Here is a 19,259-nt window from a genome sequence, read left to right as displayed (position 1 = left end):
TTCCAAATTTTATTAAAGATTTTATTGAGAGCGGGAGTTGGGGGGGGGGGGGGCGGTGCTGGCCAGGAGAAGCAGAGCCTAGCTGAGCAGGGAGCTGGACATGAGGTTCAATCTCAGGACCCCAGGATCATGACCTGAACTGAAGGTAGACACTTAACTGAATAAGCCACCCACATGAACCCACAATTCCAGTTTTCAAAAATATCTTTCTCCTGGAGGAATGATATTCTACTTTTTGATGCAATACCGATGCAGAGTTCAATTGTCCTATGAAGAGAGTCAGCTATTAAAAGAAAACAAAGGGCGCCTGGGTGGCTCAGTGGGTTAAGCCGCTGCCTTCGGCTCAGGTCATGATCTCAGGGTCCTGGGATGGAGTCCCACATAGGGCTCTCTGCTCAGCAAGAAGCCTGCTTCCCTCTCTCTCTCTGCCTGCCTCTCCGTCTACTTGTGATCTCTCTCTGTCAAATAAATAAATAAAATCTTAAAAAAAAAAAAAAGAAAGAAAGAAAGAAAAGAAAACAAAAAAAAAAAAAATCAAGGTAGCTCAAAGGCCCCAGCTGTCCAATTTTGCATTTCAACAAACTCAGTAAGGAGTGAGCTAAAAGGCAATGAATACTTTCTATAATTCATCTTCTCATTTAGCATTGCCATTTCTAGAGCAGCTCATTCTCCTGACTCTAGTGACTCACAGAATCTCACCATATCGGCCCAAGCAGAAGAAAAAAGCAAATCAAATCAGACAATAAAGAGAACCATACATTTTCCTCCCCACATCCCCAGTTAGATGGGGTTCCTCAGTGAGTGTTTCCAAGGCCTTAATTCCCAGTGTTTTGGCTTAGGTGCTGTATTTAAAAGTTTTTCCAATTCCACCAAGTAAACTTGTAAATGCCCAAGCTGCGAACTTCTGGTAAGCTTGTGATTTTTCTTGGGGGAAAAAAAAAAAAAAAAAAAAAAAAGAAAGAGAGAAGGAAGGAAAGAGAAAAGAAAAAAACTAAAGAATAAAGCACATATTACTGAAGTGTATTCCTTAACCTCCTCCATGCAAGAAGAAAAACTAAAATTTTTAAATATGGCAGTTAAAATTTTAAGCAGAACACACTAGCCAACGTCCAACCATAAATTCAAATACACAAAACCACCAAGCTCCTGTTTCTTTCTACTTGGAAGACAGTTTACCGGGAGAGGGAAGAGAGTTTAAACGACATAATCCACTTCCAATCTTTACCACGCTGTTTAGGAAACATCATGGGTTCTGTAGGCAGATGACTAGGGTCAAAGCCATCTGTGGTGTCTTCTCCATTGTGGGATGGAGGTGAAGTCATTTAACCCGCGTCTCATCGTTAATTCCATTGTATAAGTGGAAAAACCTATCAACTCACAAGCTTTTGGAAGGGGCTGACAGCGAACTGCAGAGCATTATACGGTGTTTCCCACCCCACCCCACCCCCAATACACATGCCGCCTCGTCAGGTTCAGAGAACCGCGAACGCGAACTGCCACAGGCCACAACAAGCGGTTCATCAGAATCCACCTAAATCGCATGACACAGGCAGGCCTTGTGCAAGGACTGTGCAAGGCGCTCCTGGCAACCCCGGGCAATTAATACACCTACAGCAGCGCGCCAACGCCGTGACTGGTAAACTCCACGCCCGGACTAACCTGCAGCCCCGGGGCGTCGGTCCCTCCCGACCGGTCTGTGCCCCGGCGGCCACGAGTCACTCATGAAGTCATGACAGTGACTCAAAGCGCCCTTCCGAGTGAGGTGACTCAGGAGGAAGCGCAGAGCCCGCAACAGCCGCCACGCGGGGCACCTACCTCAGCAGCGCTGGGGGCAGGCGGGGGTCCCGGCGGGCCCACCGCGGCGGGAGGCTGCAACCCCGCGCCAAGAACGCCAAGACGGCACGCGGCGTCCCCGGGGTCACCTCGCCCAGCGCACTCGTGACTCCGCGAGGCGCTGGGCCCAAGGAGGCCCAACGCGGACCGGCTGCTCTGGCCTCGCGGGCCCGCCGAAGCGGCGCGTAGGAAGCGGGTATCTTCAGCTCGGCCCCCTCCCCGCTCATCCCGTTTCCGGCCGCCCCCAGCCCCGGCCCGCCGGGTTTCCCTCAGGCCGGCGCCAGGGCCCCAGCGCGCCGCCGCCCGCCCGACCCAGCTCCCAAAGACCCCGGCCGGACGGACTCGCCGAGGAGCCCAGAGAAGGGCCGCGGAAGGCGCGGCCCACTCACCGGCCTCCTGTCCGCTCGGCCGTCCGTCAGTCGCCGCGCTCAAGCGTCCGCCAGCGACTCCCTGAAGTGCCGCGGCCGCCGCAGCCAAGTGGGCTGCGCGAGGGCGGTCCGACGTGCGCACGCAGCGGGGGCGGGGCCTGTGGAGGACACGCCCCTGCGGCGGGCGCTGGGCGCCTCCGGCGAGGCCCGGAGTCCCTGGGGAGCGCGCACGTTAACAAGAACTACTGTTAATGAGGGTGCCTCCCGGCTACGCGTTCTCTGTGCCTGGTGCTACCGCCTGTCCAGGGTCCTCTTGCGCTGGGCTCCACCTGCTCAGCCGCACTGGCTTCCCGTCATTTCCTTACCCTTAGAGTTGTCTGCAGATTAAATGACCGGTACTGTTCGGGGTTGACAAAGGTGTGCGGAACGGGCGATGCTCCTGGGAGTTTGAGGGGAAGAGGGGACAATTTAACGAGATCTTTTAGAATTAAGAATGGGCCTTCTCTTTGCTCAATTCCACTTCTCGGTAGCTATGGTAGAAAAACGCGTGCAAGAACCCAAAGAGGCATAAGCAAGGAAGGCCATTGCTACACGTAAGGGGATACGTCCGTCCTTTGGGTGAAAATCTTGAAACAACCTAAACGTCCATTAAAGAAAGATGGGGGTGGGGATTGACAGGGACACATCTATTCAACGGAACTGTACTTCCGTTAAAAAAGGAAGGGGAGGGGCGCCTGGGTGGCTCAGTGGGTTAAGCCGCTGCCTTCGGCTCAGGTCATGATCCCAGGTCCTGGGTTCGAGCGCCACAATGGGCTTTCTGCTCAGCAGGGAGCCTGCTTCCTCCTCTCTCTCTGCCTGCCTCTCTGCTTACTTGTGATTTCTCTCTGTCAAATAAATAAATAAAATCTTTTAAAAAAAAAAAGGAAGGGCAGACACCACCTTAGAGAGGATGTTAAGCAGAAGGGAAAATCAAGATGTAGGAAAACACAAAAATACATCTGACAGTGTATAAGTTTAACCTAAAAAATACTGAACTCTATTGCGTATGTAAAGTGTTTAAGGGTGAAAGGCACTGATGTCTGCAATTTAGTTGAAACCTCTAAAAAAAATAAGGTAGTTGACAGGTAATAGGTATAAATATAGCAAAATGTTAAGAACTGTGGAATCTAGGTGGTAAGTATGAGGATTCACTGTATAGTTATCTCAGATTTTCTAAATGTCTACAAATTTTCACAATAAAATTTGGGGGAAAATAATTTCAGTATGATCCCTTTTATTTTTTTTAACTACAAAATGTTCTCTCCACATGTTCATGTTTGGATATCAAAATGCATGCAAAGGCCAAGAAGGTTTATACACTAGGATGTCAGAGGGAGGTCGAAGGTTACTTGCGCTTCATCTCTACCATTTAAATTTTTTATGAGATGCATAAATGCATTACACATTACTTGGCTGTCAAAACCAAATTTTAAAAAATGATTTTTTTTAAAAAGTAATAATTGGAAATACACACTGTACTGCCCCTGCCCTAAATACATACAATAAAACTGAATTAAATCCAGGGGCAGTGATTGAAGAAGGTGGGTTGCTCTGAGGGTTCAGATGAGATAATGTATGGCGGGGGGGTGCCTGACTCCTGAGTTTGAGCTTCACATTGGGCTTAGAGATTACATAAATAAAATTCAAATGAGATAATGTGGGGCTTCTCTGACACATCAGAGGAGCTCAGAGAAGGACACCCTCCCCCCCCATTATCATTACTAGCACATGTCACTGGGCTTGGTAAACTGGCAAGAGCTTTGCAGAACGTCTTCGTCAGATAAAGTCCCACAGGAAGTGCAGAGTCACAGCTGAGCACACCAGTCAGTAGACAAATCTTTATGCTCAGGCCTCAGGGGACCACTGTGCCGTGGACTGGGTGGGGCATCAAGAGGTAAGACCTTCACCCAGGCTGTTTACAACACCTACCCACTTCCAGCCAGACCCCTGGCACCAGAACCACTGACCAGAAGCCCAGGGGAGCAGATGCCATTCTCTGCCACTCATTGCCTGCACTGATTTCCAAGCTGTAGTTTCAGCAAGGCCAAAAGGCAGTGGAGTTCCTTGTGCCCCATCATGGCCGGGATGCTACTCAATTAAGCCTGGGCACCAGGGCTGGCTTCTGGGGTTGTAACCCCAGCATTTGCATAGGGTCCCGCTCTGAGAAGGCCTCCACACTTGGTTTAATGCTCTGCTGTTGCTTTCTTGAAATTCTTCATAGTTTTTGAACAAGGAGCCTTGCATTTTCATTTTGCACCAATCCTTGCAAATTCTGCAGCTTGTCCTGCTACATGCCTTCTTCTTTGGACTTACTTCCTTTAAATCAGAGACGTTGGAACATCAGGTTCTGTGCTTTATCCTTATGTGATTGAAGAAAAACCTCATCTTTTATCACAGTAACAAGCACTTGGGTTCCATTAGGTAGGTAATAAGTGCTGGATACGGTGCCAGAAGGAAGAGATACAGAGACAAACATGACATAGGTCAGCTCTCAAGAAGATCTCTACTGGGGTGCCTGGGTGGCTCAGTGGGTTAAGCCTCTGCCTTTGGCTTGGGTCATGATCTCAGGGCCCTGGGAAGGAGCCCCACATTGGGCTCTCTGCTCAGCAGGGAGCCTGCTTCCCCCTCTTTCTCTGCCTGCTGCTCTGCCTACTTGTGATCTCTGTCTGTCAAATAGATAAATAAAATCTTAAAAAAAAAAAAAAAGAAGAAGAAGCTCTCTACTATGGTAGACAATTTCAGCAGAGGGAGAGAGATGGGAATAGAACAGAGTAGTTAGCCTAGCTTAGGGGTCAGAGAGGGCTTCCCGGAGGTAATTCTTAAGGAATGAGTAAGAATTAGCCCTATCTAACCGGGTGAGCTCTACCCAGACAAACTTTACAGTCTCAGCACAGAGGCATAACATAACAGGGCGTGGAGGAGACTGCAAAAGATTTATGCAAGATGAACACATATATGAAATCTTCATTTATAAATACAAACATGAGTAAACATAACATGTATTAAACACATGCATTTTATAACAAAGACCAGTATTTTACATAAATAAAATACACTTTACTCTGTAAGTTATTTCCACCACTAGATTTGGGAAAACAGCACCAGTTAGTAGGATTTTCCCAGAACTCCAGTGTCTACATGTTTAGACAACCAGTCCATCAGCAAATATTTATTGAGTGCCTACGTGCCAGGTGCTCTCCTAAGTGCTGGAAATTCAGCAGTGAACACAGAGATGTGCCTGCAGTTAGGAAGCTAGCATGCCTGGATGGGTCAATACACATTTTGAAATGAATTAGTGAGTGAAAGAAAAAAAATTCTTACCCAGTAAAAAGTTTTCAGGAGAGGAGCGACACGGACATTTTTTTTTTTTTAAAGATTTTATTTATTTATTTGACAGAGAGAGATCACAAGTAGGCAGAGAAGCAGGCAGAGAGAGAGGAGGAAGCAGGCTCCCTGCTGAGCTGAGAGCCCGATGTGGGGCTTGACCCCAGGACCCTGGGATCATGACCTGAGCCGAAGGCAGAGGCTTCAACCCACTGAGCCACCCATGTGCCCCGACACGGACATTTTTGAGTTTTAGTTGAATACAAAGAAATCCCACTCTTTCTGCTAAAATAACTCAAATTCGTGCAACTAGTAGCAACCTCAGAGATGAGTCAGGGTTGCAAGAACTCAGAGCCTTGGGGTTGAGAGTCCTAAATGCTATCGACACCCCATATCTGCAAGTTCAGATGTTCAGGCGAGATTAAGCCGCGTGTTTTGTTTCTGTTTTTTGTTTTTTGCTTCCGCCAGCCTCCCTTCAAGAGGTTCGGTACGTGCACTTTGGAGAGCCCCGAGCTCCGCAGATAGGGTTTCCCGCAGCAGAGGAGTCTGCGCTGCGCGGACACACGCTGCTGCCCACGCGAGCCGGGAGGAACCATCTGTCCCCGCCGAGGGGGTGTAGCGGGTCATTTCCGTGCGGAGTCAGGATCCGGACGCTGGGAGTCCCGAAGCGGCGTGGCCTGGGGTACCTTCTCACTGGACCGCCTGGAAGGTGGGGGGCTTTGCCACGGCGTCGGTGGAGCTGCGGGCGGGGTCGGTCTTCTCTCAGGTTCTACCGGTACTTCCCACCCACCCCTCCGGCGGTGGACTCGGCCACAAGGTCCCGGGCGTTTTGTTCCAGCTCTGCTGTTTCCCGCTCGGGCTGCGGCGTGGAGGTTGCCGGGGCCGGGGGCCACCTGGCGGGAAGTGGGGGTCTGGGTGTCTGGCGCTGGTTGCGCCCACGCGGTGCACGCGCGGGATCGTCCCAGGAGGGACCCGTGCCCCCATCGGCGACCCCACGCGTCGCCGGGCCCCCAGGCCTCTGAGGCCGCTCTTCCCGCTCGCATGGGGGACAAGAAGCTGGTGGTGGTGTTTGGAGCCACAGGTGAGCGAGCGCGGGCAGAACCCCGCCAGGCCTGGCAGAGGTCCCCAGGGTGAGTGGCTGGGGCCTGGAGGGAGGAGGGTCTTGCATCTCGGACCCCTGACCTGGCGGGGGCAGGACCTGGGCGCACATTCCCTTTCACGTTTTATTTTAATTTTAAATATTTAATTAATTTATTTATTTGACACAGAGAAAGAGCACACGCAGGGGGAGCAGCAGAGGGAGAGTGAGAGCAGCTCACACTGAGCAGGGAGCCCCATGTGGGGCTCGATCCCAGGAACCGATCATGACCTGAGCTGAAGGCAAACGCTTAGCCGACTGAGCCACCCAGGCGCCCCCGCCCTTTAACGTTTTTAAAAAATTAATTACTTGGGGCGCCTGGGTGGCTCAGTGTGTTAAAGCCTCTGCCTTCAGCTCAGGTCATGATCTCAGGGTCCTGGGATCGAGTCCCGCATCAGGCTCTCTGCTCAGCAGGTAGCCTGCTTTCTCCTCTCTCTCTGCCTGCCTCTCTGCCTACTTGTAAAATAAATAAAATATTTTTTAAAAAATTACTTTAACTTTTTTTTTAAGATTTTATTTATTTATTTGTCAGAGAGAGAGAGGGAGAGAGAGCAAGCACAGGCAGACAGAATGGCAGGCAGAGGCAGAGGGAAAAGCAGGCTCCCTGATGAGCAAGGAGCCCGATGTGGGACTCGATCCCAGGACGCTGGGATCATGACCTGAGCCGAAGGCAGCTGCTTAACCAACTGAGCCACCCAGGCGTCCCTACTTTAACGTTTTTGAGTCCGTGGCAGGTGCACAGAATATGGAAACTAAATCTCCCTCCCACCTCAGTCCTGGCAACCCCATCCATCACTGTCATCAAGTGTCTAGAGTATCTAGACACACAAAGATCTTTTTTTTTTCTTTCCTGTATGTTTTTCCTGTATATGTTTTTCCTGTATATGTTTCTCCTGTATATGTTTTTTAAAAACCTACGAAAACTGGGGTGCCTGGGTGGCTCAGTGGGTTAAAGCCTCTGCCTTCAGCTCAGGTCATGATCCCAGAGTCCTGGGATCGAGCCCCGCATTGGGCTCTCTGCTCAGCAGGGAGCCTGCTTCCTCTTCTCTCTCTGCCTGCTTCTCTGTGATCTCCGTATGTCAAATAAATAAATAAAGTCTTTAGAAAAAAAAAGATTAAAAAAAAAATACAACAACTTAAGGTATAAATCACAGGGCCGCGGGGAGTGGCTCAGGTCATGATCAGGTCTTGGGATCGAGGCTCACTTCGGGCTCCCTGCTTAGTCGGAAGCCTGCTTCTCCCTGTCCCGCTCCCCCTGCTTGTGTTCTCTCTCTCTCTGTGTCTCTGTCAAATAAATAAAATCTTCAAAAAGAAAAAAAGGTATAAAGCATAGACCACACAATTCACCCATTTAAACTGTGCATTTTGTTCATGTCTAGTATATTCACAGAGCTCTGTGGCCATCACCACAGTCTGTTTTAGAACATTTCGTCACTCCCAGAGGAAACCTCATACCCACTAGCATTTCTCCTGACTTTCTCCAGCCCCTGACAGCCATTGGTCTACTTTCTGTAGATTTGCCCATTCTGGACATTTCTTGTGAATGAAATCATACAGGATGTGGCCTTTTGTGTCTGGCTTCTTTCACTTGGCATCAAGGTTTTGAGGTTCATTCACGTTGGGTGTTTGTTTGTTTATTTGTTTGTTTGTTTGGGTTGGGGTGAAGAGGAGCAGCAGAGAGAGGGAAAGACAGACTCTTAACCAGGCACCAACCTTGAGATCGTTGTAATCAAGAGTCAGACACTTAGCCCACCAAGCCACCCAGGCACCCCAAGGTTCACCCACTTTGTAGCATGTATCAGCACCCCACTCCTTTTTATAGCTGTATAATGTCCCCTTTTATGGATAGACCACGTTGTGTTGATCCCGTCATCCATTGATGGACATTGTGAATAATGCTGCTGTGCACATTCATGTACCAGTTTTCCTGTAGATGTGTTTTTAATTTGGGGGGGTACATGCTCAGGCTGGAATTGCTGGATCACATGGTAACCTGTGTGTAGCCTCTTGAGAAACCACCAGACTGTTTGATTTCAAAGCGACTGCATCGTTTTACATTCCCACCAGGACCGTGTGAGGGTTGTTATAATTCTGCAACTTACCTTTTCCACTCCAAGAGAGTTCAGATTCAGCTGTCCCAGTCCAACATACAGATCTGCCACATTGTTCTTAATCACTTTTGCATGGATCAATCACTTATTTAACCAGATTCTTTTTTTTTTTTTTTTTTTTTTTTTTTTTAGATTTTATTTATTTATTTGCGAGAGAGCACAAGCAGATGGGAAGGGTCAAGGGCGAAGCCGACTCCCTGCTGAGCAGAGAGCCCGACTATTTAACCAGATTTTTATCCAAGGACATGTCATTTGTCTACGAATTTCCACTATTGTGGGGCGCCTGGGTGGCTCAGTGGGTTAAGCCTCTGCCTTCGGCTCAGGTCATGATCTCAGGGTCCTGGGATCGAGCCCCGCATCGGGCTCTCTGCTCAGCAGGGAGCTTGCTTCCTCCTCTCTCTCTGCCTACCTATGATCTCTCTCTCTGTCAAATAAATAAAAATAAATTTTTTTTTTTAAAATTAGAAATTTTTAAAAAATTCCACTATTACAAATAGTGCTGCAGCCTCTTTTCTTATATGTATATTTATGCTTTTTATTCCTTTTGATGATTTTACTTTTTGTCATTTTCTCAGTCATTTTAAAATCTTATTTAAAGGTTTATTTTTTAATTTTAAGTAATCTCTACACCCAAAGTGGGGCTCAAAGTCATGACCCCAAGATTGAGTCTCATGCTCTTTTGACTGGGCCAGCCTGGTGCCCCTCAGTCTTTAAAAAAAAAAAAAAGAAGAAGTAGGTAATACTGTATTTCTTAAGGTAAGGATGGGTATATGGGTATTGACATCCCTTTATGTATGTGCTAAATATTGTAATACATTTTTTTAAATTTTATTTATTTATTTGACAGGCAGAGATTACATACAAGTAGGCAGAGAGAGAGGAGGAAGCAGGCTCCCCGCTGAGCAGAGAGCCCAATGCAGGGCTCGATCCCAGGACCCTGGGATCATGACCTGAGCCGAAGGCAGAGGCTTTAACCCACTGAGCCACCCAGGCGCCCCTGTAATACATTTTATGTCTTCATTTTGTACAAGTAAACTCTACTCCTGACGTGGGTCTTGAACTCATGTGGACTCTGAGGTTGCGTGTTCTACCTCCCAAGCAGCCAGCTGCCCCATAATATATTTTAAACATTTGATAGAAGGTGTGATGCCTGCTAAAACATGGAGGAACTTTGAAAACAGTATGCTACGTGAGAGAAGCCAGCCACGCAGACTATAGATTGAATGACCCTGTTTGTGTGAAACGTCCAGAACAGGCAGATGGACAGAGACAAAGTAGGTGAGTGGTTGCCAGGGCTGAGACGGAGGGTGATAGGAAGTGAGGGCTGACAGGCGTGGGTTTTCTCAGGGGGTGGGAGGAATGAAATATTCTAAAGTTGACTGGATGATGGTTGCATGCTCTGAGTATATATGTATAAAAAAAAACAGGGGCGCCTGGGTGACTCAGTGGGTTAAAAGCCTCTGCCTTCAGCTCAGGTCATGATCCCAGAGTCCTGGGATGGAGCCCTGCATTGCATCGGGCTCTCTGCTCAGCAGGGAGCCTGCTTCCTCCTCTTTCTCTGCCTGCCTCTCTGCCTACTTGTGATCTCTGTCAAATAAATAAATAAAATCTTTTTTTTTTTTTAAAGATTTTATTATTTATTTATTTGACAGACAGAGATCACAAGTAGGCAGAGAAGCAGGCAGAGAGAGAGAGCGAGAGGGAAGCAGGCTCCCTGCGGAGCAGCGAGCCCGATGCGGGACTCGATCCCAGGACCCTGAGATCATGACCCGAGCCGAAGGCAGCGGCTTAACCCACTGAGCCCCACCCAGGTGCCCCAATAAATAAAATCTTTAAAAAAAACAAAACAGGGGCACCTGGGTGGCTCAGTGGGTTAAAGCCTCTGCCTCCGGCTCAGGTCATGATCCCAGGGTCCTGGGATCAAGCCCCGCATCGGGCTCTCTGCTCGGTGGGGAGCCTGCTTCCTCCTCTCTCTCTGCCTGCTTCTCTGTCTACTTGTGATCTCTCTCTGTCAAATAAATAAATAATATCTTTTAAAAAAAAAAAAAACAAAACAAAACAACCCAACCACTGCACTGTATGCTCTATGTATTTATTTATTTTTAAAGATTTTATTTATTTATTTGACAGAGATCACAAGTAGGCAGAGAGGCAGGTGGGGTGGGGAGCAGGCTCCCTGCGGAGCAGAGAGCCCGATGTGAGGCTTGATCCCAGGACCCTGAGATCATGACCTGAGCTGAAGGCAGAGGCTTTAACCCACTGAGCCACCCAGGCGCCCGTTTTTGTATTTATTTAAACTGAAGCAGTCTTACTGGTGAAATTCGAGGCAAGCATGATGTGTGCACGGTGGGAGAAGTCTCAGCTGCCCGATGTAAGTATTTACTTTGGGTAAAATCAGCCCACTGGTATATGGATTTTCTAAAATACTTTTTAAAATAAATATAAATGATGTACCCCTTCAAAGGTGAGTGAATTGTCTCAAAGCTGTTATTTTTTAAATGGCATAAGGCATTCAGTGAGGCTCACAGGTGAAAAGTGGGTGTGTGGCTGGTGTGGAGCGTTCCCACTAGGGCTTCCTCTCCGCAGGATCCCCAGGCAGGTCCTCTGACTCTTCACAGGTGCTCAGGGAGGCTCCGTGGCCCGGACGCTGCTGGAAGATGGGACATTCAGGGTTCGAGTGGTGACGCGGGACCCTAGGCAGAAGGCAGCAAAGGAGCTGAGGCTGCAGGGTGCAGAGGTGGTACAGGGAGACCAGGATGACTCGGCCACCATGGAGCTGGCCCTGACGGGGGCCCATGCTGCCTTCATTGTGACCAACTACTGGGAAAACTGCAGCCAGGAGCAGGAGGTCAAGCAGGTGAGGGCAGGTGGGAGGATGTGGGGAGGCTGAGCAGCGCATCTGACAAGGAGCTCCCTGGGAGGCAGCTCCAGCTTGCTAGAGAGGGGCTGACCCTACCTGTGACAACGGTCCGCTGCAGGCCTTGTCCCTCCTCTTCCATGCAGTCCTCCAGGACTTGAATGAGCGCGGGAAGCTGCTGCTCCCTCTTGCAGTGAGTTTTGTTTAGATGTCATTGAGGCACCAGAGTTTGCCACTTCAAAGTGTATAATTCAGTGTTTATTCTCAAGGCTGTACAGCCATCACCACCACCTAATTCCAGAACATCTTATCACCTTGAAAAGAAACCGGTACCTATTAGTAGTGACTCCCAGTCCCCTCCCAACCCTGCCCCCCAGCTCCAGGCAACTGATAATCTGCTTTGTCATCCATTAACTTTTCACACTTTCTAAAAAACCAACTCTGTTGACCCATCATTTTCTGATAATAAGATGCACATATTTTCATTGTCCTATTGGATAAAATCAATATGAATATACTCACATATTGTCAATCTAATCAGAACACATCTCCATCAGCCCAGAAGGTCCCCGTGTCCCCTTTGAAGTATTGTACTGGTTTATTCTGTTTTCCATGCACATTCTCTCTAGTTAGTTGGTTATTAAGGCCAGGTGGCAGGGGGAGGGATAGGAGACAGAGGAGGTGAGACGTGGCCATCATTCTGTCCCACTGAAGGTGGGGACACTTGCACACAGTCTGTCACACACAGGTACTCATGGATCTGTGGAATGTAGTGGCAGAGGAGAGGCCCCAACTATCAGCCCTCCGTCGTCCACAACCAGCCCTGCTTTGGACGTGGACTTCCCTGCCCTGGGCTTTGTTAGAAAAAAGGGGTTTTTTTTTTGTTTTTTTTTTTTTTGGAGATAAAGGAAGATTGGACTGGACCATTGGTCTCCAAACTTGTTTTTAGCCTTGACATTGTCTTTGAATACATCTTACATGGAAGCGCATCCCACAGAGTGGAGAGGACAGCTTTTCGGGTGGATGGCAATCTTGGCTCATTATCCCGAAAGCCTGTGTTCATGTCCCATGGCCGTCATTACAAACTGAGTGGCTTAAAACAATAGGAACTGACTCTCTCCAATCTGGGGCCCAGAAGTCCACAATTAAGGAGGCTTCAGAAGGAGTCTCTAGGGGCGCCTGGGTGGCTCAGTGGGTTAAAGCCTCTGCCTTCGGCTCAGGTCATGATCCCATGGTCCTGGGTCAAGCCCCAAATCGGGCTCTCTGCTCTGTGGGGAGCCTGCTTCCTCCTCTCTCTCTGCCTGCCTCTCTGCCTACTTGTGATCTCTGTCTGTCAAATGAATAAATAAAATCTTCAAAAAAAAAAAAAGAAATTAGAAATATATTAAGGAGGGACGCCTGGGTGGCTCAGTTGGAGGACTGCATGGAAGAGGAGGGACAAGACGACTGCCTTCGGCTCAGGTCATGATATCCAGGTCCCGGGATCGAGTCCCACATCGGGCTCCCAGCTCCATGGGGAGTCTGCTTCTCCCTCTGACCTTCTCCTCGCTCATGCTCTCTCTCACTGTCTCTCTCTCAAATAAATAAATAAAATCTTTCAAAAAAAAAAAAAAAAGAAATATATTAAGGAAAAAAAAAAGAAGGAGGCTCTAAGGACAATTCCACTCCTTCTCTCTTGTAGTGTCTGGTGGCTGCTGGCTCTCCTTGTGGCCACATCCCCCCAGCCTCTGCCTTCATGTGACCTTCTCCTCTCTGTGTCTCCTCTTCAGTCTCTTATAGGGACCCTTGTCTTCAGATTGAAGACCCACCTGGGATGATCTCAAGTTCCTTAATTATATCTGCAGATCTCGTTTCCCAAATAAGGTCACAGTCACAGGTTCTGGGGGTTAGGATGTACACATATCTTTTTAGAGGCCATTCAAGCCCCGTGCATCCTTATCTGGCAGGCACTGTGGCCGTCCCCGTGTAACTGCTGCCAGAAGGTTAGGTCCCTGGTCCAGGATCTCACAGCAAGTGCGTTGCAGAGCCGGTGTGACCCCCTAGCAGTGTGTGTGCTTCGTCTCTGAGCTGTGCCACCTCCCTATCGGCCTGCTAGGGCCCTGCAAGGATGGTGGCTTTGCAGGCAGAGGTGGGAGGGCTCTGTGCGGCCCTCTCCCAGGCAGCAGACCTACTCCAACCTGTCACAGTGCAAATGGGTGGGCCACCATTGATCATGTTGGGAAGTACAACCCCCGGGGTGACCTAGAGAAGTGACGCTAAGATAGAAGGCTCACAGTGGCGTGTGAGAGGGCGTAGCACCACATGTGAGCATTATTCCAGAAGAGGGAGCCTTACCTAAGGGTGAAGTGGTGTCGGCCTCTTAGCATCAGGCACAGCGGCACCAGGGGTGGGAGAGCCAGGGCTCTGATTGGGGACACACATCCTCCCTCTTCAGCTTTGTGGTTTCTCCTTTCCTCACCAGGGGAAGCTGCTGGCTGATCTGGCCAAGCGCCTGGGCCTTCACTACGTGGTCTACAGCGGCCTGGAGAACATCAAGAGGCTGACGGCCGGGAGACTGGCAGCAGGCCACTTTGATGGCAAGGGGGAGGTGGAGGAATATTTCCGGGACATCGGAGTTCCCATGACCAGCGTACGGCTGTCCTGCTATTTTGAGAACCTCCTCTCCTACTTCCTGCCCCAGAAAACCCCTGACGGAAAGAGCTACTTGCTGAGTGAGTGCTTTTCCTCTTTGCTCGAGCGTCTGCTCTCACCGAGGGGAGCTGTGGGTTTTGTAGAAAACGGGCTTATCCTCAGACGGTTCTGGGTCCAAGCCTGGGTTCTCCCATGTTAGGCCCATGACTTTGAACAAAGCATGTAACTTCACTGAGCCTCTGCTTCCTGCTCTGTGAAATGGGCGTTAATAGTGCGACTTTTGCAAGGGCGATGGGGAAATCTGCCAGGAGGCAGTGATGCGATGCTTCGTCTGTTACAGAGACGAGCACACCTGTTACTTCTCCTTCAGGAATAAGGAGAGGATTTGGAAGATCAGGACCAGTAGTAGGTTTCACAAAGTAGGAAAGCACTTTCTTCTCAGTCTGTAAATGGGCTGCCTGGAGCCTTTGGCGGCTCGTGTCCCGTGGCTGGCCAGCATCCTCAGCCGGCCACCCTTCCCCCATGCGAGGACAGCAGGGTCAGGCGGTCTGGGCCTAGTGTTGGCTCGCTGGCATCGCCCTTTAGTCTGCTGAGCTGGCCGGGGATACCGCTCGTGTTCCATCCCTGGCTGAGCTCAGTGCACGAGGTCTCTGGCTGACCTGAATGGGCAGCTGCGGAGGCCCCTTCTCGTGGGTGAGGAATGTGGCAGGACCCACCAGACCACCTTGGCAGGTCGAGTCACCCACCAATTCCACCCATTTAGGGAGCACCTGCCACGTGCGGCTCTGGGCCAGGGCCTCGGCACTCCGGCATTCCTGTTAGTGTAGTCGGCTTTCCACGTCAGGAATTCCAGAGGCCACAGAGTGCACTGGGGCCGGCGGCTCGGGAGTAGCCCCTTCGTTTCCTTCCCGTTCCTGTCTTGGCCCCAAGAGGGTGGGCAGGCCTGGCGTTCACCCCGCTCTAGATGGAGCAACCAGGACTCAGGGCGTAAATACGGGCCATGGTGGCAGAGCTCAGATAGCATCCCGTTTCCTGACTGAACCCCACTGCTGCTGCTCATACACCCCAGACACCAGGGCCACTGACCTGTGCTGCATGTGTCCTGGCGGTGGGTTGGCGGGACACCCCTCCTCCTCCCTCCCCTCCTCTCCCAGGCTTGCCCATGGGTGATGTGCCCATGGATGGCATTTCTGTGACCGACCTGGGTCCCGTGGTGCTCAGCCTGCTGAAGAAGCCGGAAGAGTACGTCGGCCAGAACATTGGGCTCAGTACCTGCAAACACACAGCCGCAGAATACGCCGCCCTGCTCTCCAAGCACACTGGGAAGGCCGTGCACGATGCCAAGGTGGGCTTCAGAGGCCCCGGGCCCAGGATGGGTGCCGTCCCAGCTCCCACCGGGGGCTCTGGCAGCCCCCTTCTGGTCATTCTGATCCCCCAGTGGGGGCTTTATGGGTGGTCGGGAAGCAGTATGTGGGGCTGCCCCGTCACCGTGGGCAAATGATGACTTCATCACTGTGAGCATTTGTCATGTGCCCAGCATGGCTGCTGAGAGATATTTCTGGCTTAGGCAGTGGAACAAGTAGTGAGGAAGGTTTCCAGGAAAGGGGGGAATAGGGATACTAGGGTCCAAGGCGAGGCATGAACACACAGGGGTGCTGGGCTTCTCTGGGGTGTGACTTGAGGGAGGGAAGGGGTAGGAGACCAGAGAGATGGGTCCCAACCGTCTCCTGACCTGGCTGGGTGGGCAGGAGCCCTCTGGCCCCCTCTCTCCCCGCTGACCTTCAGTTTTCCTGTTCAGACCCTTGGGTGCTTTGTTTCTTATTTGGCCTTCCCATTATGGTAGTGAGACAGACACTAAAGCAAATCTGGGAAACTCCCAAGTCACTGAAAGACAAAAACCACCCACGGAGCTGCAGATTCCTGCAGAGCAATGATGGGGAGGCCATGGCAGGGTGTTTCTGGTGGGTCAGACCCCCTAGACTCAAATCCTGCTCCCAGCCCTTAACACCCACCAGTATGTGACCTTGGGGCACAGTCCCTGACCCTCTCTGCCTCAGTATTCTCATCTATAAAATGGGTGTATGAATAGTATCTCCTTCCCTGGTTGTTGGGATTGAACAGAGTAATCAATGTAAGTGCTTCCTTAGTGCCCTAAGTGGGCACGCATTACATCTAAACACAGAAGGGTCTGAGGCAGCCGTGGAGGATTTCGGTTCACTTTGGTCAGGAAGGGGTAACAGCTTTGGTTTTTGAGCAAGAGAGTGATGTTTGCAGAGATCTGGTTTGGAAAGGGCTGAGACGTTTCCATCTCATGATCTCAAAAGAACTCAAAAGGATTTATGACTTTTTTTTTTAAAGTAATATCTACACTCAACATGGGGCTTGAACTCATGACCCCAACATCAAGGGTCGCACACTCTTCTGACTGAACCTGCCAGGCAGCCCTTGAAAGAACAGGATTTGGGGCCCCTGGGTGGCTCAGTCGTTCGGTGTCTGCCTTCAGCTCGGGTCATGTTCCCAGGGTCCCTGGATTGAGCCCCGCATCAGGCTCCCTGCTCAGCAGGGAAGCCTGCTTCTCTCTCTTCCACTCCCCCATGCTTGTGTTCCCTCTGTGTGTCTCTATCAAATAAATAAATAAAATTAAAAAAAAAAAAAAAAGGAAAGAACAGGATTTAAGTTGACTTAAAACAGTGGTTTTTGAACTTTAACCTTTTTAGTAGAAGGGTTTTCAGATGAACTTATTGGAAAGAACTTGGGTTGGGACTGGGTTGCCCACAGCTAGGGTGCCGGAGATGCTGACAGGCGCAACGGACTCCCCTCTGTTTCTAGGCGACCCCGGAGGACTATGAGAAGTATGGCTTCCCTGGTGCCCGGGACCTGGCCAACATGTTCCGTTTCTATGCTCTGAAACCTGACCGTGACATTGAACTGACCCTGAGGCTCAACCCCAAGGCCAGGACGCTGGACCAGTGGCTGGAGCAGCACAAAGGAGACTTTGCTGGGCTCTGACCCTGACACCTCTCAGCCCCGTCTCAGGGGATGGGGAGGTGGCAGTCACAGTGACCCGTTCTTGTGTTACATAAAAAATTATTTTTTGAATAAAGGCCATTGTTCTCACAGCTGGGTTCCAAAAGAAGAGAGCTTTGTTTCAGGGACCGGGGTTGGGGTGCAGCTGCCGGGGCATGAAAATTCCAACAGGAAGCATCAAGTGGCGGGGACCCAGCGCCCCTCCCATGTTGGGGCTGGAGAGCGGAAGACACAGGACATAAATGCAGTTGGAAGTTTCGTCCAGCGGGTGGGAGACGGCACTGTGACCACAGCCCAGAGAAGCGGCTCTGACCGCTGCTTGGACTATACTGGATGGTGCAGAGTCCAGGCACAGGGTTACTCCTCATGCCAGGCAGAAGCGCTACCTGGTGACAGCCCGGCAAACGCAGCCTTCATGACCAGAGAGCTAGTGAGGCCAACTGCACATGAGCTCTTGGAGCTCAAAGGCATCACCTTCTGGGATGGGATGTTTCCCCAATGGTGGCAGCCCTGAGATCTGGATGATCTTCAGAACAGCAGGGCACAACATCTGGAGGCAGACTGGAGCAGAGGTCGCCGCGACTGCACATGGCAGACAACGGGTGACACACTGCTCAGAGCGAAGGCTGGGGGCAAAGCCAAGGAAGTGACCCCGAGGTCTCACACTGGTGGTATATGCACGGGTTTGCGCTGGCGGGGCTGGTTCCACTTCTCCCGCTCACTTCAGAGAAGAGGAAGGTCAGCGCCCAGAAAACACAGGTCATGTACCCGAGGGCCCATGGCAGGCCTGCTTTTCCTCTACAGATTTGCATAGCCTCCGTCCTGCCCACAACCCTCTGTACCTGCAGTCCTACCGTATACATTCAGTCCATTAACTGATTACTTGAGAAAGCCCTGGACAACCTAAATACAACATGGACCAAAAAGGTTATGCTCTCTGCCCTGAGGAGCTCAGGTTGGTGGGAGAGGCAGATACAAATATGCATGAATAGTTATAGACTGACACAGGGCTGCAGAGAAGAGGGGCAGAGATAATCATGGTGGCGGGGGCCAAAACCAAGAGCTAGATGCTTACCTGAGGCCCCCACGTGCCCCCTGTTTTAGTCACATTTAAGTGTACAGTTCAGTGGATTATATTCAGTTGTGTGGCCCTCACCACCATCCGTCTCCAGAACTTTCTCACCTTCCCAAACTCTGTTCCTATTAAACACTAATTTCCCATTCTCTTCCCCATCCCACCCCACCCCGGCCCCACATGAACCATTCTACTTTGCATCTATAAGCTTGACCCCTAAGTACCTTACATAAAGAACTGCTAACATTTTAAAATGAGACCGCTTTCCTACTAGTGTTACTGATAACAGCCTAAGGCTGGAAATAACCCAAATGCCTACCAGGGAATGACTGGAAAACAAACGTGGTCTATTCACAGAATGGAATTTACTCAGCCATAAAAAGGAGTACTGATTCATGCTACATGAATGAACCTTGACGCATTATAGTAAGTGAAACCAGAAGGAACCAGAAGAGGTCACTATTGTATGATCCCGTTTACATGAAATGTGCCAAACAGACAGATCATAGAGGTAGGAAGTAGATTCGTGCTTGCCAGGGTCTGGGGGACCTCGGGAAATGGGGAGTAACTGCTGCTGATGGACATGGGATTTCTCTTCGGGGTGATGAAATTTCTAAAATTGTGATAGTTGCACAACACTGAACTAAAATCCACTAAACTGTACACTTTCAATGGCTGAATTGTAGAGCACAGGTAATCCGCAAAATGAAGTAACTAAAATCACCACGTCAAAGTCGGGATGCCCAGCTTCTCTCCCAAAGCCCCGAATGATCTGGAAGCACTGGTATGAACTCCAGTGGCGCCCTCTTGGGTAGAGCTGAAGAGAAGACGTCTCCTTCCGACAGCGCCGCCGGTC

General features: G+C 50.2%; 3 protein-coding genes across 8 annotated transcripts in view; 1 reads left to right on the top strand and 2 right to left on the bottom strand.

Moving 5' to 3' along the window:
- The window catches only part of HMOX2 (heme oxygenase 2), a 30,109-nt gene extending 27,766 nt beyond the window's left edge, over positions 1-2,343 (bottom strand). The window contains exon 1 of one of the 3 annotated variants that reach the window (XM_047714276.1): positions 2,223-2,343. The gene's annotated coding sequence lies outside the window, so the exon portion shown is untranslated. The remainder of the gene's footprint in view (positions 1-2,222) is intronic. The other 2 variants (XM_047714275.1, XM_047714277.1) reach the window with 2 other exon arrangements.
- On the bottom strand, positions 1,473-6,548 carry LOC125091117 (bcl-2-binding component 3, isoforms 3/4-like). The gene is made up of 3 exons (XM_047714557.1): positions 6,355-6,548; positions 1,816-2,359; positions 1,473-1,493 (listed from the first exon to the last, which is right to left on the bottom strand). Exons 1-3 carry the CDS (start codon positions 6,546-6,548, stop codon positions 1,473-1,475), a joined length of 759 nt encoding a protein of 252 aa, XP_047570513.1.
- On the top strand, positions 6,456-17,420 carry NMRAL1 (NmrA like redox sensor 1). Of its 4 annotated transcripts, XM_047713416.1 has the most exons (6): positions 6,508-6,645; positions 9,952-10,091; positions 11,432-11,670; positions 14,132-14,381; positions 15,456-15,646; positions 17,131-17,420. In XM_047713416.1, exons 2-6 carry the CDS (start codon positions 10,073-10,075, stop codon positions 17,308-17,310), a joined length of 879 nt encoding a protein of 292 aa, XP_047569372.1. In that variant the 5' UTR covers positions 6,508-6,645; positions 9,952-10,072; the 3' UTR covers positions 17,311-17,420. The 4 variants fall into 4 exon arrangements, with proteins under 4 accessions (XP_047569371.1, XP_047569373.1, XP_047569374.1 ...); XM_047713415.1 differs by lacking the exon at positions 9,952-10,091 and having other exon boundaries at positions 6,456-6,645; XM_047713417.1 differs by lacking the exon at positions 9,952-10,091 and having other exon boundaries at positions 6,456-6,645; positions 17,113-17,242.
- Positions 17,421-19,259: the final 1,839 nt, after the last annotated feature.

The sequence above is a fragment of the Lutra lutra genome, chromosome 18 (assembly GCF_902655055.1).
Source record: "Lutra lutra chromosome 18, mLutLut1.2, whole genome shotgun sequence".
Lineage (NCBI taxonomy): Eukaryota > Metazoa > Chordata > Mammalia > Carnivora > Mustelidae > Lutra > Lutra lutra.
The sequence above is the reverse complement of the archived record's forward strand: the minus strand, read 5'-3'. Positions and strand labels throughout refer to the sequence as shown.